Source organism: Malaclemys terrapin, chromosome 19 (assembly GCF_027887155.1).
Source record: "Malaclemys terrapin pileata isolate rMalTer1 chromosome 19, rMalTer1.hap1, whole genome shotgun sequence".
Classification (NCBI taxonomy): Eukaryota; Metazoa; Chordata; order Testudines; family Emydidae; genus Malaclemys; species Malaclemys terrapin.
In genome coordinates, this window is record NC_071523.1 from 19375520 (window position 1) to 19401664 (window position 26145).

Here is a 26145-nt window from a genome sequence, read left to right on the forward strand (position 1 = left end):
CAACTTTCTCACTGTATTTTGGCACAGCCAATTATACACCTGGATAGTACCAGGAAGCACATGACAATGAAAAAAATTTTGGAGGAAAAAAAAGGAGAGAAGAACTCTTACGAACCTCAAAAAAAAAAAAAATCAGGCAAAAGAGTGTGGGGGTTCGGGGTATTTCTGATTTCCCCTGTCTCTTTTTTGCAGCACTGTATTATTCAAACACAAAATTAAGCCACAGATTTTGTTGCTAAGAGCGTTTTCATGTCAGCAGAGAGCATGGGTTGCAGGCACAGAGCCAGAGCTGATCGAGATAGATTATTTGCTGTCATTTGCCCCAGGGATGTAGAACAGATATAAAAGCAAACCCTTTGACCTGCTCTACTGGAATATTTTGGTGAAAATCTATAGCTTTCGCCTTCACTGATAAGATGAATGGGCTGCTTTTTCTGTGCTGTTATTCAGCATAAGCACATGCTACTAAATGACACTAACATTTGTATCTGCTGAATGGGGTGTGGATGAAGTGCCTGGGCATGAGATCCAAGCCAAACCTAAAACCCATCGGTGGTTACAGTCAGAATTTGGACGCTGAGCAGCAGCAAGTGTTTTTATGCTGTGGGTTTCTTCCTTTCTCTGTCTGAAGATGACAGCACTTGGCTATTTCCTACCGGATCCAAGCAGTTGGCACTAAGGTTAGAGGAGACAAAATGGGGCCCAGATGGGGCCACTCCTCCCCTCAGCACCCCCATGGACCAAGAACTGAGGAATGAACATGTCACATGCTGCTATCACACAGGTCACTGTGTTGGTGTGTTATAGCCCTTCCCCCACCCCGGGTCTGTCTTGTCTGCTCTTACTGAAGCTCTTCAGGGCAGGGACTGTCTGCCACTCTGGGTCTGAACAGCACACTGGGGCCCCTCCCTGGGCTGCCCCATAGGCCCCAATGTCAGAAACATGTAATAACAATAATTAACGTGCCACAGAACAAAACAGCCACACAAAAGAGGATCATGCTTTTTGATCCGTGGGCCAAATTGGAGGCTGGACCAAAGTGCTATTTTCCAAATTCTGTTCCAGTCATGTTTCCTGGTTAATCATCCCCTCAAACCTCACCCCAACAGTTTTTTTACTGCCTTTTCACATTAACCTATGCGAGTTTCACTGCAAGAAAATCGAACATGCACATCTGCCATGAACTAACAAAGCCAGGGAGCTCTTACAGTCTGAGCACTGCACCGCAGTGACCTGGGAGGTTCAGCCATGTATCCCAGTTGCCAGACAGGCCCTCTTCTCTGAAGAGCAGAAAGCTGATAACAGGATCATATGGGGGCAGCAGGTTAAATTTTAAGACCACTGAAATATAAGATTTTCTTTCCCTCTTGCAGATCAAAAAAAAGCTTTAATGTGGAATAAAACGCAGAAAGGAGACTCTGACTCCATTCTGCCAGGGATGGAATGCCTGAAAATGAGCAGATGTCAAAGGAATAAGAAGAAAACGCCGCTAAATATCATCTTCATCTACAAAAGCCGAGGCACCCAAACGGCAGGATAAAGTGAGGCCTTTTCCTCCTGCTCTGATTAAGAATCATTATTAAAAAACGTCTCCCTGCACACTTTAAAAAACTGCCGTGCTTGGATACAGCCCCTGGCTGTTCTTATCATCTAAAGCCATTTCAGTTTCAGCTCATTTGATCTGCTGTAGTGGGGTGGGAAGGCTGGAGGGTTGTAAAAGTAGTTCTTGCTGTCCCTTCTTCTGGCTTCATGACTATAGGGAGAGGAAGCTTAAATTGACCACTACAGATGTTCAGACTCAGCATAGGCAGCAGCTGGCACAGGGCACTGCAGGCACCCGGACAGATATTTGGCCTAACAGAGAAGTGTGCAAGAAGGTGGTATGTGTGGACTGGAAGTTGGGACACAGAAGAATTTTGTCCCAATTCATTTCTGAACTTCACAAGCCCTTCCTGGACTTGAGAGGAGATAAATCAGGGCTCATCCTTGGAGAACTAACAGACAAACTGTAGCCACGGCACCACGCCCCGTCACTGAACAGCCATACGGAGGGCAACATTTTCAAAGGGACTTCGATTGCGGATGCCCAACTTGAAATATCTGAAAGAAGCCAAATCAGGTCCCTTTACAGTGTCCCACATTGGGAATCCAAAACCAGAGGTACCCAACGACACCAGTAGGGGCTTTTGAGAATTTAGGCCAGAAGCCACACAGGAACAGCTTCATTTCAAAGAAGTGCCTGCCTAGAAATAAACCAGTCACACCAACCCTTGTACGGAGTCCGTGTCCTTTATTTGTCTAATAAGCATTTTACAGTGGAATATGCCACCCTCAATGTAAAGTGCTGTAAATGTATCAATGTATTAAAACTGGTGTTTTAAATAATTTGGCACTTATTTGGAAGCCAGTCATATTGTACTTCCAATGAGACTTAGACTTCCAAGTCACTTAGGCACTTTCGAAAAATCTACCCTGTATCTACAGCATGCTTAGAAATTATTTTGTGTGTCATTAACGCCTCTGTAACCTTTAGAACAATAGACTAGCGATGTACATATATTGACCCCTAGCACTGCAGTCATGCTATAGCAAGAGGAATCAGCCTTGCAAAGCGTAAAATATCTAGACTCCGCCTGCCCAGTTATTCTTTCTCTCAGTTTTTAGAGCACGTTGGTTGCTGCAGTACCTGGGAAATTTCCTCCTTAGCCCCCTGTGGTTTTGAAACACTATAACAAGCTGAATGGCGGCATTCAGCCACCATCAGAGGAACCTGCCAGTGAAGCTCACTGAGCTTCTGAAAAGTGGAATATGACACATGCACAATCTGTGCTGGCGCAACACGTGCCCTTCTACAGCCCAGTTCCACATATGTTTTTTACCTTGGTCGCAGTTCTCCCCATGGTAACCTTCGGGACACTCTTTCTGACACTCTCCGCTCACGTGGTCACAGGAAACTCCCAGGGGGCAACTACATTTGTTCTTGCAGTCAACACCGTAATAGCCAGAGTCACACTCTGTTAATGACAGTCATTGAAAAGAAAGAGCATTCGGCATTAGCAGACAGACCTGGGAAGAACACGCAGCCCAAACGGAGTATCAGGGATTCGAGGTATCGCAGTGGAGCTTTAACAGACCCCTCACTGATCTAACATATCACACCTAGCTGGATTGCGGACACAAGTTCAGGGAGTTTCCACTGGCATCCAACGTGTGTGGAACTAGACACCTAACTTAGCTGACCAAGGTTGAAAATTGGGCTTGCTTCTGTTCTAATTAACAGGATGTCCTTGGGGAGGGTCTTAGTGGTTCTTTGTTTTCCCAATAAAATTAATGAGTGTGGGGGGGAAGGAAAGCCTAGGGAAATACTCCCCTAAACAGCCCGTGTCACCTAACCACTCACTTGTCTGACACCTTTTGCCATGATAACCAGGTTTGCATCTGCAGGAGCCGTCCTTCTTGTCACACTCCTGGGTATTCTGCTGCACACACAGGCATTCTTCGGAGCACCCGGGCCCATAGGCCCACTTTGGGCAGGCTAGATGTGGTGGGAAAGCATCATTAAGTGCTTTGGGAAACCAAACAGCAGAGGATAACCAATAGCATTGTTATCACCCTCTAAAGACCCTGCCCAAAGGGAACTCTTAGAAAGATCTGTCTGATGGTAATGTAACAGTGTTAGAAGGGGTTCATCCTGGCTCTGAAAAGGTTAATGTGGGCCTGAGAGGCTAACTCACTCACCTGGCTGCACCTGGAGGGTGGGAACCAGGCCTAACTAAACATGAAACCTAGCTGGGTGATGACTATAAAGAAAGGAAGACCAGATTAGAAGGGGGCTGCAGGTAGAGAAGGAGAGAATGTTTCAGTCCGTTGTTGGTTGTAGAGACTGGCAGGGTCAAGGAGGAGGCCCAGGGGGATAGCTGGCCTGGGGGATTCTCCCCGGAGTACAGACGTCCGGTCAGATACCGAGAGAGACAAGGAACAGCTATCGGGGTGGAGCAAGCTGCAGCGGTGAGCCCTGATAAAAGAGCAGGATCTGGACTTCTGAGGAGAGAGCTCTGGGAGGCATTCAACTGAGGAACAGAGAGGGATGAAAGGTCAAGTCCAAGGAGGGCAGAAGTTGGGTTTGTTTGTTGTACTTTTAGTTAGGGATTTTGTTGAGGGATTCCAGAGGAGAGCCCTGCTAGTCCCAGCCCCGAGAAAAGGTGAAGCTAGAGAGGTTATGGGGAGATGGCCTGAAAAAGAGAGAGGAAGAAGTCCAGGCAGGCAACTGCAAGGAGTCTGCATGAGGCCCCTGATAAGAGGATAAGGATAACTGAAAGCCCTGAGAGAAGGACATGAGGACCATGGGACCCAGAGAGGGGGTAAGAACATGGAATGGGTGGGACTAAAATGTGACCTGGCTGGAGGGCCAAGTCATGAGAAAAAGCACACCACAGCATGACCATCGGCAGTGGGTACTAGAAGAGGAAAGCTACCTACGCCACGCCCAGCCACCAGGGGGCACACCAGCAGTCAGCCAACCCTTTTACGGCTGGCCAGACTCACCTAAATGGCAGTATCGTCCGTAAAGTCCAGGGTCACACAAACAGGCCCCGTAAATTCGATGGCACCGACCTCTGTTGGCACAGTTGCATTTCTTCCTGCATTGTTTCCCAAAGAATCCCTTAGGGCAGCCTAGAAAGGGGAAAATGTACTCTGGTAAGAACACCCAGCACAGGAGTGTCACGTCAGTCAGTGGGGGCTTACAACAGAACTTGGCAAGAACACCCCATTGCAAAAACACTGCCTGTATATGATAAGAAATTATCACAGTCCTACAGGACACCTGGATGTGAAAGAAGGAACGGATCATTTTGTCACCAAGAATAATGTCTGCCTCCCTGCAAGGTCAGATCTCAATAAGGGGGTAGTCAAATCATATTCTTCTGGGCATTATCCAATGGCTGCGGGGATCAGAAAGGGTTTGCATCTCTCACCTCATGTACAGGGCTGTTTATTAGGTTAGGTGCATTATGGAGTGCTGGGGTGCTCTCAAGGAATCAGCAAATATCACAGACTGGATACTGGCCTTGATGGAGAGTGACTTGATCTAGTGTGACAGGATGATGATAAACCCACACTACGGACAGACCTCTACAGACAACTAGAAAACACCAAATTACCATTGACAGCTCCAGGCCACCTTTCAGTGCAAAGGCTCCCAAAGTGCTTTGCAATCAGAAACGCACAGAAGCCCTGAAATGCAGCCACATCCAGGGCACCAGATGGGAAGCACCAGGTTAGGAATAAAGGCCAGTGGGAAACAAAGGCCCTGTGATTTCTGATGACCCCCTAGATCAGACAGGACCTCACCCAGCAAATCACATGGTACTTCCTCCCTCTATGCATCCAAGATACTCCCCAGGGCACCTAGCACCACTGTTTCCACACTGGAAGGACGAAGGGCTGAGTCAAACCTGCTGGCAGCCAAACATGCAGTTCCAGGAAGTCTAGCTTTTTCAGACCTGACATTTAGACCACTAAGCCAGCCCCTGGGAAAAATTACAATCATATTTGAACTGTTAAAGGAATAAAACAGTTGCCAGGTTTTTTGTAATGCTGAAGAATTTAATATTAGAAGCATGTGCCAAATAGACTGCCTCAGCAGAACGTGCCAACCAACCGATGTACAGGTAGCACAAGCCTTCTCCCATCTGATAACAACATCAGACAGTTTAGGAAGAAGGAAGGCTATCCGGCCCAATTCACCAGCTCTGTATTGTTTATCTGAACCCCACCTTCCTGCTTTTTCACTGTACCCCTCAACTGCCTCCTTCCTAAGGAAAAAAAGTCTGGGTGTCTCTCGAACTCATATATACTCTGCTTCAATTGTCTTCTTCAGCAATGGATTCCCTCTGCTCCTAACCACTTTTATGAAGTCATTTGGATGGAATTTCTTACTGACTCCCTGTTTTCATGTTTTTAGATTATACCTCCATGATTTAACCTTCGGGGTGAGAAATAAATCAATATCTACACAGCTTAACTGATCCCTTTTGTGCAAGAAGATGGGAAGCGATTATTCTCAAATGTCTTCAGTATCTACTTCCATCTCAGTGACAACCATGACATCTTTCCACAACACTTCTATTTCTTATGACATGATACCATTTTTTTTTTTTTTGCTGCCTTCCACTGAACTTTCCCCCAGACAATCATCTGCCTAGGAGTCAGTGCCCGTCACTGCTCCCTATGTCCCAAGAAGGATGTCACTGATCTGCTAAACTAGGGCTGCCAGGAGCTTGGTGCAGGAATTAGGGAATGACCTAGAAAACGGATTCATGTCAAGTGGCTTCTTCAATCATCCTTTTCATATGGAAAAAAAAGTCTTTTTAAACGCAAGACTACGTGATCCAGCAAGTGAGATGGAATCTAGGGATGTGTCAGAGTCTCACACAAAGTGATGTTCCAAGCAAAGGGTTAAAAGATGCCAGGTGCCCTTAAAATACAGGTATCAGGCAACAGATTGAGGAATATAAACTGAACAATAGAGCACATCCTGTGTAAAGTGCTTCTAAGTTTTAACAGAAGCACAAATGGACTGTGAACGCCCGGCATCATACCTGGCTATGATCTCCATTTATCACTAGAGCAAACACTCCACTATAAAGTATCAATTCAAATAGCAAATGAACTACCCTGTTAGCTCTGGGAACGGAGCTTGTAAGCAGTTAAGAAATATTGTTTTCCTCTTGCTCTGTCCCCAATTTCATTAAAACACATTCTACAGTAAAAGGAGGAGAGCAAGACAATTAGGAAGGTACAACCCCCAGCACCTTGTGCAAGAATTCAGGGCCCAGAATAGCAGCGAGACTGCGCCTATTCTATGCGCATATCTCTCTGTCCTTCCTCCACATGTATTGCACTGATATAATTCTTTCCTTTTTCCAATACTTTATAAACACTAACGAATCATCACAACCCATTGGTGAGGGCAATCAGAGTATCACTGTGCCCTAGGGTGACCCGATCACACAGGTGAAAAATCGGGACGCGTGGGGGGGGGGGGGGAGGGGAGGGTCGGAGCAAAAAAAAAAAAGCTGATCAGCGCAAGCCTGGGAGGGACGGGGGAGGAGGAGGAATGCAGCATGCTTGGGGAAGAGGCAGGGCCAGGGTGGGGATTTGGGGAGGGATCCAATGGGGGAAGAAGGGGGCGGAGTTGGGGTGGGGGTGGGGCGCGAGCCCCCTCTGGGCTCCGCTCCTCCTGTGAGAGGAGGCAAAATATTGGGACAATTTGCGTCCTGACCGAAGGTAGGTTGGGACATGGGACAAACAAGCAAATATCGGGACAGTCCCGATAAAATTGGGACGTCTGGTCACCCTACTGTGCCCATTTTACAAGTGGGGAAGCTGAGGTGCAGAGGTTAAATGACGTGCCTAAGGTCACTGAAAGTATCAGGGTCAGAGCTGAGATTGAAGCTCGGGAGTTCCTGGTCCCCAGTCCTGTGCTGACACTTTCTGCTCTCCCCACCGCAGCTCCCACCCTGCTTAATCTGTGCATGAAACATTACTCACAATGATGTGCGTGGCACAGGGAATGCGGCCAGACTCTGTCCTCAGGAGCACAGGGTGGCCCCACATTTCTATCAGCCTGCTGTCTAACTTCTTAGAATGAAACAAGACTTCCTGCACAGAAGCAGCCTCCCCCACCATCATGTCACTGGGCTAGGGGGAGGAAAGTGAGGAGTCTCATTACTGCATGAAGCAGGAGATTGGGAAGCTTGACCATACCATCCTCACACAGTTCTCCACTGACCCCAGGCGGGCAGCGGCACTTCCCAGTCACTGGATCACACGTGCCTCCATTCTTACAGTGGCAGGTGAAGCTGCAGTTCCTCCCAAAGGTGCCTTCGGGACAGGCTGTGAGGGGACAGAGAGACAGGAGGTCAGAAAGGCGATTGTACTGTCACAGCTATTTGTTCATTCCTATTGCCCTAGATCAGTGGTTCTCAAACTTTTTTTTTCTGCGGACCACTTGAAAATTGCCGAGGGTCTCAGCGGACCACTTAATGATCTTTCCAAATGTTGTTTGTACCATTAGCTAACGATTGTAAAGAGCTTTGGATAAAAGCGCTATATAAAAAACCCCTTAATAATAAACATTTTTTGTTCTACAAATAAAAGCACACAACTCATATTTTAATATCAGTAGTCTTACCTTTCTAATGCAATGGATGTGCCCTCTCTCACCCGCCGCCCCCGAGCTGGGGCTGGGAAGGAGGGGGGTCTCTCCCTCTCCCCCACCACAGCAGCCCCCAAGGTGGGCATGGGAAGGAGGGCCCTCTTCCCCCGGCAGCCATATCCCTGGAGCTGGGGAAAGTAGTCTCTTTCTCTGGCCACCGCAGCCCTGCCGGTTCCAAATTCCCCCCACCCCCTCTTCTCACCCCACTGCTCCCTCCCACCTACCCCGTATTCCCCCCAAGGCCACCACCTCACCTTATATGTGCGTCTTCTCCAGGGTCCAGGCACCTATTTAGTGGAGCCACGCCTGCTTGGCTCCACTAATTAGGTGGGTGGCCCTTCATTCTCTCATATGCGGCCGCCCAGGTGCGCACCTTAGAGGGAAGTATCTGCGGACCACCTGAATGGAGCTCACAGACCCCTGGTGGTCCATGGACCACAGTTTGAGAACCACTGCCCTAGACTGACAGATTAATTACAATAAGATCTGACACTCAGCCCAAAGGGTTTCCAGCAAACTCCCTGCGTGACTTGCAGCAAGCACCTCCTGACATCGCAGTAATTCAAATGGAGGACAGTGAAGCCGAGAAAGGGACATGGGGATGTATGAAACCAATACAGTGCAGTGGGACTATTCTCATGCCTGTTCTGCACCTCTCTACTCCAATGCATCCCAGTGCTGGTGCAGGGCCATAGGAAAGTCAGAGGATGACCAGATAAGGTGCGCTCTAACTGGTGCTTCTGGTCTATGGTGCCAGCTAATATTCAACCTCTTGACTAAGGCCTCCATGCAGACTATGTTCATTTTTCCTTCTTGCATTTGGCCTGTTATCCCATGCATTGTATTTGTCTGGATTAGACTGTAAACTCTTCAGGACTGGGATCTTGCCTTCTATAGCTCTGTATACATCATTAATGATGGTAGCAGTAAGAATGAACCAACATGTCAACAGATAAAAACTCACAGCGTACAGAAATTTAGAGAAAGCTGAACAGAATTCGGAGATACGGTTCAGTTTAGATACTTATTCAAGCCTCTGAAGTTTTCTTCTCCTCTTTCCTACAACAACCCCACCTGTCATCGCATTCTACACTATGGAAAACACCTGGAAAACAAACTTTTTCAGCTTTGCATTTATTTGCTGAAAGGTACATGCCAAAATATTTTTTTAGAAAATAAATTCTGAAATCCAGATGCCAATTTCATTACCATTTAGGCAATATATGTATTCATTTGTATGTACTCTCTTCTGAAATAAAGACGGTTAATTTTTCCTAAAATTACTTCATTAAAAAATAGATTTGCCTCGGGATCATGGAGTTCTATTAATATTTACAAGCATGAACCCAGCCAGGAGGTAGGGAAGCTATCCTTTCCCTTTCAACTCATTGCAAATACAGTTCCAAATAGTTAAAAAGCAAAATAAGGACTCCAGAAAGTACTGGTTGGACAAGCCAGATTTGGGGGTTCAAATTCAAATTGAAATTGCAAATATCAGCTAACAGCAGCCCCTTCTCTAAAATGGGCATCAAATGCCAATAATGTTTAAACTGAAAGAGGCCCAAGGGGAAAATATTCCTTCATTTAAACTGCCAACAGCTCTGAAGCCAGAAGTTCAGTTGGAAGGAGGAATTAGGAGGACTCCCATTAGCGTCTTAAATAGTTTCTTAGTCTTAAAGAATGTAATATGTCTAATTCACTGCCGATAGGTTTATGTGCACAGTCTGAGAGCTAAGCTCAGATCCAACACCAAATACATACATTTGCAGGTTTGAACTATAGATTCAGACCCTCTGGGATCTATATGGTAATGAGAGTTAGAGAACTTTATTAGGGATTTTGTCTGGTGACTACAACCATGCTGTGCCAACACAAACATGGCAAATGCAGGCAATGGGTAAAGAAAAGCTGGGGTTGTTAGTGCTATTTAGACCAGCTGGGGAGTTGTGCTCACCTCACTCTTCTTTTTGACTGGCCTTTGGAAGGAACACAAAAACTATAAAACCACCCTACCCTTTGCTTACCCCTCTCCCCCTGCCCTTCTCCAACTTAACTCACTCTGATTGCATAGGACTCCACTCCAGCCGTCCGGACAGTCACAGCCAGTCTGGTCCTCATTGCACGTTCCACCATTTCTGCAATCATCACATGTCAGGCTGCAGTCATGACCAAAGGTGTCCTCCAAGCAGACTGGAAGAAAAAGAAGCTGTGGATGAGTGGGCTTTCCAAAAGCTCCTTCATTGAGCTGAAGGGTTCAGCTGGGCAGCCAAACCCACACCACTTAGGAACACTGAATCTCCAGCAAATGCGCCAGTAACATGTAGCGCAGTGGTAGTGGAGCGGAGTGTCTGGGACATGTGGGGAATGCATAACGGAGTCTGGAAATGGTCTGCCCTTTGTGACGGTTCATGTCACAAGCAGCAAGACCCAGGAATGGTTGGGGTGACGTCTTGGCTCTGTTGAAATCAATGACAAGACTCCCGTTGACTTAAATGGAGCCAGGATTTCACACTTGGTGTTCAATGAGAGGTAAAATATGAATCCAAACTCACAAGTGAAGAAGGGGCGTGTGAGGGTATTTTCTTCTGTTTGGCAGCAAACTAGTACTCCAAGACAAGATATTGGTTTTAAATAGGTTAAGACCTTAAGAGACAAATTGAGAGCCTTAGTTTACAACTGTGAATGCTCAAGTTTGCATAATACAACTGATGGTGTCTGTAAAACAGAGGGGCACCACTTTTCCATCTGCAAGTCTCTACTAGCACGCGGGAACTGTAGCTGGGTGCTCAGCTACCCAACCTGCATGTGCTCAATGGATGACAACTCACCCAATCTGTGCAGTAATACAGGCTTTGTACATGACAAACTCTGTGGATGCATTGAGTTGCATGTGCAAATTTGGACATGTAAGTTCGCTCCAAGCGTGTTGCTACTACTAAAAACACCAGAGAATTTTCCACAGGCCCTTGCTACAAAATGCCCACCAAATTTTTCCGAAAGTGTGTGCTCTCCTCTTGCTTCCACCTCTTCCTCCTCCTCCTCAAACTCCTCATCAAAGAGCTGGGTGAACTCATCACGCAGGATGGCAACGTGAGGAATAGGGCGTATGATGGGGCGTTGTCCGTCAAGGGCCTCCATGGGGTCATCCAGAGCTAGGAAAATCCATGGGGGAAAAGCAAACATTTCTATCCAAATCACCAATCCAAAGAGGAGAGATTTAAAGAGGAGTGAAATGAGAGAGGAACAAGAGATTAGTAAAGAGCACAAAAATATGAAATAAAAAGAAGGAAAAGAGAACAAGGTCTGACAGAGTCATTGGTTCTGTACTGATTTAGTGTTTTATAGAGTCTACTCCAGTGACCCACACAACTGTCCCTGGCCACTTTGGGGACTGTGATTCATTCCCTGTCTCTTTCCTTCCCCCCACATTCTTTTATTTCTTTCAGTCTAGAATTTTATACCATTCCCATCATGTGAGTATCTGAGTGCCTCCAAAAAAATCGATGTGAAAGGCTTATGTTTTATATTTACAGAGAGATCAGATTTTCCAGGAGACTGTTCTGTCACACCAGCTAGGTCCTCAAGGCTGCCATCTCAAGCTGCCGCAAAGGGACTCTTATCTTGTTTGTTATTTTAGTTTTTATAACCTAAATATGACAGAGCTATCTTGACATTTCCAGTACAAATATTTCTTTCAGAAGCTGAAGTGAAAATTGGTTAAAATTTAAGAAGAGAGCACATGCTAGGGTTTGTTCACCCGTTTCCCGACCTTTCCTGGCTTCTCCACAGCTCTTCAGCTGCTCCCACGAACTGCATCACCATAATTCATCAGAAAACCCCCTGCAGCCTATAACAATCTTAATGGAAGACGTATGCCTAATTCCCTTAGGCTGTTTGGAAGAGCTCAACCCTGCCAGGAGGAAAGTCTCTGTGAAAGCAGTGGAATAGTTCTGTCTGTGTTGTTGTAGGCTGCAGAGGTATTCCATTTCGGTTATGATAATACAGTTCATAGTAGCAGTTCGTGTCAATAATGGAGCTGTGAAGAAGCCAGCAAAGGTTCAGAAAGGGTTTAATAAATCGTAGCTCTGTCACTCAGCATACTTTCAAAGCAGCCTGGAGGATTTAGACTCAAGCCTTCCATTCCTTAAAAAAAAGGTGGGGGAGGGATAGCTCAGTGGTTTGAGCATTGGCCTGCTAAACCCAGGGTTATGAGCTCAATCCTTGAGGGGGCCATCTGGGCAAAAATCAGTCCCTTCCAGCTCCATGAGATAGGTATATCTCCATATATTATTATTATTTTATTTTATGTACATCAAACCCCCCCTGGATTGCTTTGGAAATCTCAGATCTGGCCTCTCTGCAGTGAAAATGATTGGATTATACACAAAGTTGCACAAGGAAACGACACCAAGTGAAAACCGTGTAAGGGAAGGAAAAGGGTATATTATATATATATATATATATATATGAAACCCTTGTTTTCACTTGGTATTGTTTCCTGTTGAAGATTTAATATATAAATATCTTCAACGGGAAATCACACACACACACACACACACACACACACACACACACACACACGATGTTTCTTACGAATACAGCTCCTCCGGTCTTCAGCTAGTTTGTATCCAATCTGGCAGCTGCACTGGAAGGACCCCACCAGGTTCTGGCACGTGTGCTCACACTCACCGTTATTTGAGGAGCACTCATCCACATCTAAAAAATATACATGGGACTATATCTACATATGCAGATAAGGGAAGTGTCCAGTATAGGTCAGAGATGCCAAGGCATACATAGAATTCAGAGACTGACAGCAAGCATTACTGTTTCTGCCCAACTTTCTAAAATTCAATTAAATCAATTTTGTGCTGAGGGATGTTACAGGGCTGATAGAGTCTTCAGGCGCCAGAACTGGGAGGAGGGATAGCTCAGTGGTTTGAACATTAGCCTACTAAATCCAGGGTTGTGAGTTCAATCCTTGAGGGGGCCACTAGGGCAAAATCAGTACTTGGTCCTGCTAGTGAAGGCAGGGGGCTGAACTCAATGACCTTTCAGGGTCCCTTCCAGCTCTAGGAGATAGATATTATCTCCATATTTTCTTTTCTTATTTTCTGTTTTCACCACATCACAGAATGGATTAGAATCACTTCTCCTTCCCATTTGAGGTATTTATTTATCCTACCAATATCTATGGATAAAGAGACCATCTCATTTTCTGTCCTGTTCAGCCATGCAAACCTACCAACATTTCTTTTACATTGAACAAAGATCACACAAGCAAGTGAACCACAGATATTTGAAAATAAGTTTCCCCAGTTTTAAGAATCAGCCTACATATGCTGGGCCAGTTGGATTAATTTAATCTTCCAGCTAATATCATCAAATGGGGCTGGATATCTATGCTAGTGACAAAACAAATCATCATCAGGGAATGGAAACCCAAAATCCCTCCCATTTACTGTATTCTGACTGGCTAAATGAGCTACTCAGAAGAGAACTGATGGAAAAACTGACATTCCCTGGGAGAAATAATTGGAAGAAATGGCCAGCTGTTTGGGGCCATATGGAAGAATTTCATGTCATCTCACTTCAGAGCTTGTATTAGTCATTATCTTCCTAGCTATATATTTGTAGATACATTGGCATTTGCCTGGGCCACTCCAAGGCCAAAATTACTGGGAATACTGGTCTGTTACATGCCATACAAAATGACATTCCTATGAAGCATTAGAAGAGATGAGACCAAACCAACTCTCTTCAACTTTGGGAAATTCTGGGTTGGATCCAAACTGTGCTCTTTAGCTGCTACTATATTGCAGCTAATCTCTGTCTTGCTGGCGTGTTTCTTTGCTCCTTTTTCCCTACTAAAAACCTACGAGAAATCAACAAAAATAAGCCTTTAAATCTGACTTAACATTTATCATAAGTTCAATGTAATTGTAAAACCAGGCATAACAGGACTAGTGGAAGGACCAAGACAGCCCCACCTGTAGCTGTCATGACACAATACTGTAACGCAGAGGAGCTGAGCCAGTGTCTTTCCTCTTTCACCCACCCCAGTCCAGCTAGGCATTGCTGCTTACCATCACACCCACAACCGTCGGTGTTGAGCCTATATCCAGCATAGCAAACACATTCGTAGCCGCCAGGATAATTGTAACAGTCCTGCTGACAGCAATGAGAACGAGCGTCACAGTCATCGATATCTAAAGATGGAAAACAAAGTGCATCAGCTAGCACAAATCTGAGAGTTTCTGCTTTGCCGAAAGCTGACACGTGCATCCGTCCAGGCCTTTCCACGTCTAATTTGTCTGATGAGCGTCCTTCTCTGGCCTGTGATTTTGTTTAAAGGTAAAGTGCAGAGGTTACAGAAAAAGGTCTGCACCCCAAAAACAGTAATAGAAACAATATGCCATTTTAGAAATCAGCAATAAACATGTTTTAAAACATAGTATCTGCACATCATTTCCCCTTCCTTTTGCAACAGCTGACAACTTCATACCAACCTAAAATAAAGCAGGCACTGCTGTCTTAGGTGCAACAGCGTGAGCTGCTGTGGGCCACATAGGGAAACCTGAACCCTGGATCCAGCAGATAAGGATGAGAAAGATAGAGTCAACATTTCTTCTAGAGATGTAACTATCCATCTGGATTATTTGTTGGAAATCTCCATGAACTTCATGTTACTCATATAGGTCCCTAAACAGTGTAGGATTTTTTTTTTAAAAAAGCATCATTGATGTTTACCTTCCAAGACAGGATGTGAATCAGACTGTACTTGGAAAGTGACTCAATATCCATCATTGTAAGTAAACTGGGGAAGGAGTGGGGTCTAGTGGTCAAGTACAAGGGACAGGGAGTGAAAATTGCTTAGTTCTATTCCCTGCTCTGTCACTCACTGTGACCTTCAGAAAGTTTGTTAGAGCATGATTTTCAGAAGCGATGAGCACTTGCAGCTCTGTCTAAAGTAAAATGTCAGGTCCTTAATCTCTACGGAACTCAGTTTACCAATCTGTGAAGTGGGCTGAATACCTACATATTTCCCAGGGGGTTCCCTGGTAAACAGCTTTGCTATCTCCAGATGAAAGCTGGGAGTGCAGATGATTATTATTTTGTTATGAAAACTTGCCAGGGAAGAACCAACTCTATTCAGGCCTATATCAAACAACTTGGGTGAGGCATTTATGAGCCTGCTGTGCAAAGTCAAGTTTAACTGCCACTTTACCTCTCTTTTATCTTGCACTGTAGTGAGAGAGGTGTTACTATTGTCTCCAGAAACCTCTAAAGAAAGGGTTACTTCTCCAGCTGCTCTTATGAGAGCTTCCTCTTGCTCAGCTATGCGAGAGGCAGAGCTGGTTCTCCTTTCAACTAAATCGGTGATGGCTTGTCCGTTGTGCCTTATTTCAGAAAAAGAGTGAATCTGTTCATTGCAGATGGTGTTGTGAAAGGGAAAGTGATCCCTGAGCCCAAATGAAAAGAAGAAGCACCAGAACCAGATTTGAACCAGATTTGTCTCCTGAGTCATATGATAACTGGGACTTTCCAGTTCCACACAAATAAGTTTTATATGGAATCAGTCATAAGTTATTTCCCTATCATCTGTCACCACCCTGTAGTCTTCCATTTTTGCAGATTGTAGATAACCTTCTTCCATTATCCCATACATTCTTGCATCATTCAGGACACACAGTACCATACGTATGATTGATTTGACAGAATACATATAGGGTTTCTCTACCCTCTCTCTGAAATCACCTGAAGGATCTAGGCATTGACCCAGCCAAGTTCATACTCATCATACCCAGCTGAGATACATGCAAGGTTATCTAAGTTTAAACACTGGACCAGCCCCACAGGAAATACCTGTTTAAATTTATTGACACAGGAAATGCCTGGCTACTGAGCGTTACAATACGTTTCTACTAGGTTAATTGTCAAGTGGCACACGGAACTACATAGTCTGAAGTGAAATGCACACATCAAGATTATGGCATTTATGTACAGAGAGCTCCAGCTGCATTTCCTTCTTACCCAGTGTGTGAATACATCCATCGTACACCCAGATGGAGCTGAGTGATAGATTGGTGGCTGGTGGCCGGTCCGTCTCACCCAGTGATACAGTCAGTTGTTTCAGTAGTGTTGCCACTGAAGCAGAGGCTACATTTCCTAGTCCATCCCCTCCAGGGCCAGGTTTAGGGGTACCCGAAATAAATCACAAGGGGATGCCAAGGAGGAAAGTGCATCCCCAGCCACAGGCTAACTTCTTCGTTGCTCCCAAAAAAGGAACGAATCTTCTGTGTCCTTCAGCAGGAAACGCTTTCCAAGGCGTACTAGTTTAGACTAAGCAGGGACTCAGCCACCCATAGGTGCTGCTCTCAGCCACATAGCCCAGTGGGTCTAAAGCATTTTCATCTGGCGGAGCACTCCTTAAAAATCAAGATCCTTTTGTGAGCACTTCCCCTCCCGCAATCCTGATCCTTCACCTTTCCTGCAACAACAGCTATAGTGCTAGGCTAGAGAGAATGGCAGCATTCAGAAAATGTAAAGGGATTGATATGAAAATAGATTCCCATTAATGTGATGGGTGCAGTTGCTTGAGTACAGCCCTACATTGTATTGGTGCTGTTTATGTCCCCTCCCTTGGTGGAGAACAGATTAATATTAGATCTCCCTCTGCCGCCTGCAGCCCTCGCTGCTCAGATCTCCTCAGGTTACTTTGCTCCTTAGTTCTGCCCTCCATGGTGTCTGCTGTCTCCTCTCATCCACAAATTGGATTGCAACTGAATTTACAGAGATGCCCAGCAAAGACAGATACACAGGAACTATGCACAGGACAAAGTGCTTGGATTTGTTTGGCCGGAAAAGCCTCAGGAGATAACAATAGCAACACATTACAGTTACGGCTTGAAGTTGGAGGTGCTTCCCCGTTGGAACAGAAGCAGCTCCATGGACCACAATGTGAGATCCGTGCATCAGCAAGAGTCTCAACTGCTGAGAAAGCCGCTACCGTCCACTTCCACTAGAGGCACTGCACTCCGTATAGTACGTAAGGAGGACTGGCCATTCAGATTTGAACTGGTTGAAGAGTCTACATTTTATAATCCCTCCTTGCAAATAAATAATAAAAAGAATTAAAAAAACCCTACTAGATTATCAAGTCCATTGTCCTGCAAGAGCAGGGCACAGACCTCAGATTCAGGCAGTATCCGAGATGAACAGGAATGGGTGGTTACACTGGGGAAGAGAAAGCATTCCGTATTTTACTAGAGTGCTCTTCACTGACCTAAGGTTTTTTTTTAACTATTGATATTTCAGTGCTTTAATATAAATGCATATGGTGTCCGGAGGAAGGCACCATCCCTCTTTGCATAGATTGGAATCTTATTCCTAGCTCAGCCAGCACAGACACTCCCCAATTCAGAGTTGTCTAAAACACAGCAGGACCATATGGACACGCCAGCCCCTGTGGCGCACAATGAAGTCCCCTGAGTTCTAATGGAACAATGTATCACTCAGCACATAACGGAGCCGTCTCCGCAGGGCAGACTGCTTCCCTTACCAATGCAGGTTTTCTGGTCCTCATCAAGCTGGTAGCCAAAATTACAGGAGCAGACAGGGCCAGAGCTGGTGTGACTGCATACATGGGAACAGCCACCATTGGCCTCACAGCTATTCACAATCTCCATCTCTATCCCTGGAAAGCAAACAAACATACCGTATGGCTATCTATCGAACATCTTGTAACATTTACACAGGATTTTTCCAGGGGATCATGGCCAAGCCATCTCTGCCGTACCTGGATTTACAGAGCCACGTTCTGGCAGTCACCCAGCATTTGGGATAACAGACTCCCAAAACAAGCAGGCTTTATTGCATGCACATATTACAGCTGTCTATGCACTGCCCTCAGGAATAAGAAGAGTAGGAACAGTGTGCAGGAGAGAGGGGTTGTGGGTAGCTGTAGTATGTAGAGGCCACTGCTAGGGGAGGAAATGATGCACAAACAGATCACATGCCGTTCACATTTCCTGATCCCAGGCTATGCCCCATAATATCCCTGCAAAAATCCTGTCCTGGACAAATTGTGGGGCAGCCTCCCTACGACCTTTCAAACGGCCTTGAAAAGGGGCAGACAAAGCCCACTGCTTACTCCTGCTGCTGACTTCGGACATGCTCCAGAGCATGCTGCCAGACAGAATCTGGCGCATCACCTTGCTGGAAGTTCTGCAGTGCACAGAGATTTAATGACAGCTAGAAACTGGAGCAGCAGCGGCGGCACAGAGCTAATTACAGAAATATTCAGATTCTGAGAGCCGGGAGAGTTGGAGCCACTCCTTGTAATGCTGGAAGAAACATGAGTAGCAAACAGATACATGAGTTTTTGCCAAATTATATAAAAAAGGTTTTTAATTGAGCTGATTTATGGCCAATATGAAATTTATTAATTACATATTTTAAAATCAGGCTAGCTAATTAAAAGCTTTGCAAACACAAAGGAACGTGTCCCCAGAGAGGATTTTGGCTCAGTTCCATATATCGCTTCAAAAGAACAATTTTGATACTTTCATCACAAAATGATGTGATGTTTTTCTTCAGCACTTGTCAAATCCTGGGATGGGAGCATGAAAGCCATGAATGCTGCCCCTGCATCTCTCCTGACATCGGGCAGGGAGCCATGCCCGCGGGTAGAGGGAGAGTGTGTCTTTTACTCAGATCTCAGAACGAAACGAAGATCATTTTATTCTTTTCCCTTTGCTGCCATTGTCAGAGCAGTGAGGGGGTTATGAAAGGCACCCCTGCTTAGAGATAAAAAATGTTAACCATGCACCCACTAAGGACACTTGAAGGAAATTAACACCACAAACAGCACTAAATTGGGCCCATTGCTGGCAGCCTTAGTAGAGAAGCCAAAGCCTCAAAGAGCTGCAGAGACTGAATGAATCTCTCACTTCTAGCAGTGGTCATTTCAGAATGGGGCTGAAGCATGCCAGCAGGAGGCAATGTGTGTGGGTGAAGCTTGCACTGCCACTTCCAACAGATGTACTGCTTCAGTCTCCAGAGCGGGCAGTCTGGCATCTTGTACCAGTAATATTTACAAACTAGTACCAATGTGAATAAGAAAGCAGCTAGGTGTTGAGAGTGGTCCAGATCTTTCCAGTCACCTGTGTGCCAATTAGCAGCAGAAGCCATGGGAAGACTAGATTCTTTGCTGGGGACACTCACAATGCTAAGAGAAATTAACTGGGCAGATCCACTACTCCCAGACTCGCATTTACCTTTCTCATCTGATACTCCATAAACCTACCTGCTTTAATTTCTTATCCCCATCCAAGAAAGGGAAGGAACATTGCTAATGTAATACAAAACTACTGTGCTAAGGGAAATATCTTTATATGATCTGCCTGTGAGCTGCAAGGAACTATACTAGTGGGGGAAAACCAGTGTTATTTTAATAGATAAATGGGGTACAGCATCAGTCCAGATCTGCCCGTCACTCTCAGACCCCATCAGTCAGATTCCTACTCTTGTAAAGACATTTTTAATGTCAATATCTAGATCACAGATAAGTGCAGTAGCAGCAGGAATGACCAGTTGAAGGATGGATCTCATATTGTGTTGCTTCTTATAAGAACCGATAAGCCTGAGGGAACACTACTACCCCCCAGTCCAGTGTATTGCATAGCTGACTAGCAGGGTATGGCAGAGAACAGCTAGGGTAAACAAGAACACAGGTAGTGACAAAACCCAACATTAATGCATTTGCTAGGGGATTAATAACAACAAGGACATCCATGGTGGTTCTTTATCACGTCAGTAATGGACAGTAGAGCTTTACGTGCCTGTGACTTCTCTTTGGGCAATTAGCTATCACTGCTGGTCTTCATTAGCCTGATAAAGAATTTATGTGCTTCATCATTTCATAACCCTGAATGTCTCTTTTCTCCCTGGGAGGGAATTGATGGGGACACATTAGATCAAGTTTTGCCTCAGTTACAATTCTGCAATTTCACCAACTTCGAGTTGGGGAGGACAGAGAGCAGCAGAGTTTGGTCCATTGTTTTTAAACAGCTATTAAGACACTATCAACACCACTGCAGGCAGTTTCATGACACCTTTAAAGACCCGGCACAGCTCTTGTCCTGGTGGGAGAATAAGCAGTCCCATAAACTTCCCTTGAAAGATGCCACTGAAAACGCCTAGGACTCTCGTATCAGCGCACATAGAACAACAACGGACAAAGGTTTGTCAAGGATTACCTCACTGTTTACTTTCCTTTTTTTCCCCCCTGTCAAAACTAAGCTCTCTCCCCTCATTGTCTGTGGGTTAGCGAGCCGAGGCAAGGTGGTCAATACTTACTGTAGCACTGCTTGCCATCTTCCCCCAGCTCATACCCAGGATTGCAAGTGCATTTAAAGGAGCCGCGGGTGTTGAGACAGCTGTGTGCACACACGGCCAGCCCAGTCGCACATTCATCTACGTCTGCAAGAGAAAGACGGGCAATTACCAAAACCAAGCAGAGCAGCTCTGGCAGCGGAATGCCCTCCAGAAGGAGCACAGCTCCCTGCCTTTCAGTGTCTTCAAGAGAGGGACGGTTTGTGGGGCTCCTTTCTGAACTGCACACAGCAGACTGGTCTCTTGTCCCTTCTGAGTGATAAAAGCTGGAAACAGTTGCATGATGGAGTTAACTGGAACTTCAGTAGAGTGGAGAGGTGTGTGTGTGTGTGGGGGGAGATATGGCAAACATCCATTGTTGAATCGGTTGCCACATGTCTTGTGCACAGCTAGGAAAGGTGTATGATTGTCTTTGTACTGCACTACTGCATTTCTGGAAGCAGAGATCACTGGTTCAAAAGCCTACGTTGCGGGGAATAGTGGGTTGTACCCTCTTCTTTGACAAAACCTCTGCCACAGACTCAAACCAGAGATCAAGCATTTCATTTTTGGTGTTTCTGACTTTTTTTTTGGGGGGGGGGGGGAATGATTTCTTACATTCCACTGCACTTCCCCACGCACTGGGGTCAGGACCATAAGCAGAGACACCAGCAAACAGAAGAGCTGGAATCAAGAACTATTCATCTGTTCACAGGAGGCTTCCAGCCCCGTTGCTAGATCAGTGAAGTAAGGCTGCTGGCCAGATTTCAACTAATCAACTAATCTTGGATGCTTTCCTGAGCTGAACCTCTGGAAAAGTGTAAGGCTCATTTGTCACTGTGTTAGACACTGACATTAACAATACCTCACAGAGCAAGACAAGGGTTGTCTCTCTCTCCGTGCAAGCTGCATTGTGGGTACTGTACCTTCGCAGGCCTTGCTGTCAGCTGCCAGTCTGTAGCCAGGGTGGCACTCACAGTGCACTGTTCCACGGCGATTTTGGCACTGGTGCATGCAGCCTCCATTTCTATTCGCACACGGGTTCCTCACTACAGAGACAGAGCAGGGGCAAGTAAACATCATTTCAAACAGATCCTCTCTCTTGCTGCCATTAGCCTTGTGGAAGAATAAAGCACCGTGTTCCTGGATATCCAGGAGAGACTGTAGTTCATTTAAAACAATCCATCAATACAAGAGAGAAGCTCCATTCCTGGGAGAAAAGCTCCTCATTTGTTGTAAGGACTGCCCTGGACTTGGCCCAAAACTCAGAGTGAACCGTGAACTCTTTTGGGGACTCACCGGAGATGCATTTACAAAGCAGTCCCTGGCAGCGCATGCCTATCCCACAGGCTGTGTGTGCAAACTGTCGGATCTGTCAAACTGTCACAGCATCAGCTGACCCACAAGATCCCAAAGTACTTTACAAAGTTTGTAAACTCTACCTACATCAAAGTCACTTCCCCGATAAAGCCCAGCAGGGGAGGCAGGACAGCCTTAAATCTGTCGTAGGGCAGGAGGAAAGTGCAGGGGTTTCTGTTCCACTGACATATTGCTGCTCCTTCACTTCCTCAGGAGAGCATGTCCCAATACAATTTCATTTGGGTTGGCCAGGCTCCTTTCTGCTCTTTCTCAGCTTCCAAAATAATTCCCAGAAGATGTCCAAGGCAATATAATAAGAAGAATTGGCACCAGCTTCTACTACAGTGCAACATCCCAATCTGATCTGCTCCACATCTGAGCATGCAGTTGTGGCATTCCCCTGGTTTGTGTCCAGTTAGCTAGTCTCTAAATCATTATTAACCGTTTCACACCTGGTTCCTCTCTAGGAATGTGAGTGGGAACATGGGAATAACAACGTGGAATTCCTACAGCACTGGACTTCCTTTTAAATAAATCTAGCTTGTGATTACAACCTGGGAAAGCAAAGACAAATGAGAAGGAGTGCCTCTGAATTCACAATTCATTCCACGTGCTCAGAGCAGACTCACGGACACAGTGCTTGCCATCCTCCTTCAGGTGGTAATTGTGCCGGCACCGGCACTGATGCTGTGTTAGGGTCAGCTGCACGCAATCGTGTTCGCATCCACCATTGCTGACGGCACAGGTGTTCACAGCTAGGAGAGCAAAGGGTGAAATGATTAGAGCAGGCTGACAAACAGTATGCAAGCGTCTGATTTGCAAGAGCCAGGGCAGAATACAGGCACCAATATGCAGATTTACGACTACGGCAGGAACCAGACTGGCTAATAAGAATTCCAAACTCGGGAGCATATTCAGTCCTGGCATAAGTGGGGGCAGTTCCTGGTGAATCTTTAAACTGTGCTATATCAACACTGATTGTTGTTGTCATAAGCATCTATTCTGTATTCAATACACAAGATACATGCTACTATATTGTGCTATGAAGATATTCTGGGCAGTACACCCAGACCCAGGGCACTGTTCTTCAATGATAAGAGCAACTCTATTCAGCAGCGTGAGTCAGCATCTTTAAAACACTGTTTACTAGAAATAAAGATTTCCCAGTACAGCTCCCAGCTGCTCCTCAGGGAAAGGTACACAGGCCAGAACATTTCTGGCTTGGATTACATAATCTAAAACTAAATTCAGAAAGCTACATGGGAGGGGAGTTAACGACAAGCATGTTTGCTTTATAAACACTAATCCCTCCCTAGCAGGTGGCAGTGTCAGAGGGCAGGAACTGGGGACTGCTTATTTATAACTGAAACTCTTGCAATTGTGCTCAAAGACACTGACTACAGGTTCAATAGCCCAGCTAGTTCAAGTCAATAATTTCTGTTTACAGTGAATGGCCATCGACGGTATATTCAAATGCTTCCTCATGACAAAATGATACAGAAAATTAACTAATTGCCAGGATCACTTCTGGAGCCTTTTCTAAAAATTGGCATTACATTAGTTATCTTCCAGTCCTCTGGTACAGAGGCTAATTTAAGTGATAGGTTACATAGCAGTTCTGCAATTTCATATCTGAGTTCCTTCAGAACTCATGGGTGAATACAATCTGGCCTGGTGACTTATTACTGTTTAATTTATTGATTTGTTCCAAATCCTCCTCTACTGACACCTCAATCAGGGATAGTTCCTCAGATTTGTCACCTAAAAAGACTGACTCAGGTGTGGGAATCTTCCTCACATCCTTTGCAGTGAAGATTAATGCAAAGAATTCATTTAGTTTCTCCACAATGGCCTTGACTTCCTTAGTGCTCCTTTAGTACCTCAATCATCCAGTGGCACCACTGTTTGGAAGGCTTCCTGCTCCTGATGTACTTAAAAAAAAATTGTGGTTAGTTTTTGTCTTTTGCTAGTTGTTCTTCAAATTCTTTTTTGGCCTGCCGAATTATACTTTTGCACTTGACTGGTCAGAGTTTCTATTTTACTCAGTAGGATTTTACATGCAATTTTTAAAGGACTTTTTTTTGGTCTCAGTCTCTTTTACTCTATTGTTTAGCCACAGTGGCAATTTTTTGGTTCTCTTATTGTTTATTTTTATTTGGGGGTATACATTTACTTTAGCCTCGATTATGGTGTTTTTAAAAAGTTTTCATGCAGCTTGCAGGCATTTCACTCTTGTAACTGTTCTTTTTAATTTCTCTTTAACTAGCTTCCACATTTTTATGTAGTTCCCCTTTTTGAAGCTAAATGCTACTATAGTGGGTTTCTTTGGCACTTCCTCCCCGCCAAGGACATTAAATTTAATTACATTATGGTCACTATTATTGAGCTATATTTACCTTTTGAACCAGACCCTGTGCTCCACTTAGGACAAAGTCAAGAATTGCTTCTACCCTCTTGGGTTCCAGTACTAGCTGCCACAAGAAGCGGTCATTAATAGTGTCTAGAAATTTTATCTCTGCATCTCATCTTGAGGTTATGTACCCAGTCAATATGGGGAGAGTTGAAATCCCCCATTATTATTGGGTTTTCTGTTGTTACCTCTCAAATCTCCCTGAGTATTTCACAATCACAGTCAACATTCTGGTCAGGTAGTTGGCAGTATATTCCTACTGCTATACTCTTATTATTCAAGCATGGAATTTCTATCCATAGAGATTCTATGGTATAGTTTGAGTCATTTAATATTTTTACTATATTTGACGCTAGGCTTTCTTTCGCATATAGTGACACTCCCCTACCACTCAATCCTTAGCCTCTCCACTGAGATGAACAAGGATACTAACAAATGTTTGACTGGATATGTGAACATTTTATCTGTAATAACTGAATCTGTAATAACTGCTCATTTCATACAGGCCACCAAAAAACTATCCAACTGCACTGACTTTTGGTCACTACACACCCAGGAGAGATTAAAAGTGTGTGTGTGTGTGTGTGTGTGTGTGTGCGCGCGCACATTACACATCACACTTTAGAGTTGTGTGTGTGTGTGTGTGTGTGTGTGTGTGTGTGTGTGTGTGTGTGTGTGGCTGGTCCTAAAAATACAACCTATAATGGAAACACAGAAAGAGCTCCCACCAATCAGTTTGCAGAAGAAATTGCTGTACCAATAGGGAAGAATCTTATGAGGGGACAACCACAGTCCCTAACTAAAAACACCTCTTCACAAATCAGCACTGCTCAGATAATCACAACTTGAGCAACCTCCGAAGTATCGCTAATCAGTCAACCCTGGAAAGCTAAAGCCAATAAAACTCTGCCTGTTTTTCATGGGATCTCTATGTTCCTATAAAGTTCTCTTCTGTAAAAACATATGCTTCTCTGGCAGGCACTGCAAAGTTCCAGCTCACTCATTTTTAAATATTATTATTTTACAGTATAATTGCAATAGGACAACATGCAGCAACAATAGCACTTAGAATCCCCAGCTCTATTTATCCCGGGTCTCAAAGGGCTTTATAAACATGAATTACCGAAGCCTCTCTATCCCCTTGGTGGTGCACAGAAAAACAAACACGACTAACCCGTGAATGGAGTGGGACTCAAATTCTGGCCAGGACTCCAAGTGAACTGAACCTTTGGGAGGTTCAGAAAGTTTGTCTTGCCCTTATTAGGCTGGGGATACTGAATACCTCATTTACTTTGCCTTTGGGTGCTCTACACCAGTGGTTCTCAACCAGGGCCCCGGGGCCCCTGGGGGGCCACAAGCAGGTAACCGGGGGTCCACCAAGCAGGGCCAGCATTAGACTCGCTGCGGCCCAGGGCAGAAAGCCAAAGCCCCTCGCATGGGGTTGAAACCCAGGGCTCTGAGCCCCACCACTCGGGGCTGAAGCTGAACCCTAAGAAATGCAGCTTCACGGGGGGGCCCTGTAGCAAGGGGCCTCAGGCAACTGCCCTGCTTGCTACCCCTAATGCCAGCCCTGGCTTTTATATGCAAAAAACCAGTTGTTGTGACACAGGTGGGCCGTGGACTTTTTATAGCCTGTTGGGGGGGGACGGGGACTGCTTAGAAAGAAAAAGGTTGAGAACCCCTGCTCTATACCTCCTTAGAAGGTATGCCAAGTGCCCCTCTTAGCCTGAGCTGGGGTGTTGCAGGACGCCTCCCTCATCGGACTGGGGTAGGAGTGTAA

General features: G+C 45.3%; 1 protein-coding gene across 3 annotated transcripts in view; it reads right to left on the bottom strand.

The window, feature by feature from the left end:
* MEGF6 (multiple EGF like domains 6) overlaps positions 1-26145 on the bottom strand; it is a 251091-nt gene that overhangs the window by 31245 nt on the left and 193701 nt on the right. For 2 of the 3 annotated variants that reach the window (XM_054008951.1, XM_054008953.1), the window contains 12 exons: positions 22585-22710; positions 21523-21645; positions 20582-20704; positions 17784-17918; positions 14308-14430; positions 12815-12937; positions 11206-11373; positions 10280-10411; positions 7771-7899; positions 4546-4674; positions 3401-3535; positions 2880-3014 (listed from right to left, as the gene is read on the bottom strand). In XM_054008951.1, the coding sequence (XP_053864926.1) occupies positions 2880-3014; positions 3401-3535; positions 4546-4674; positions 7771-7899; positions 10280-10411; positions 11206-11373; positions 12815-12937; positions 14308-14430; positions 17784-17918; positions 20582-20704; positions 21523-21645; positions 22585-22710 (1581 nt within the window). The remainder of the gene's footprint in view (positions 1-2879; positions 3015-3400; positions 3536-4545; positions 4675-7770; positions 7900-10279; positions 10412-11205; positions 11374-12814; positions 12938-14307; positions 14431-17783; positions 17919-20581; positions 20705-21522; positions 21646-22584; positions 22711-26145) is intronic. The other variant, XM_054008952.1, reaches the window with a different exon arrangement.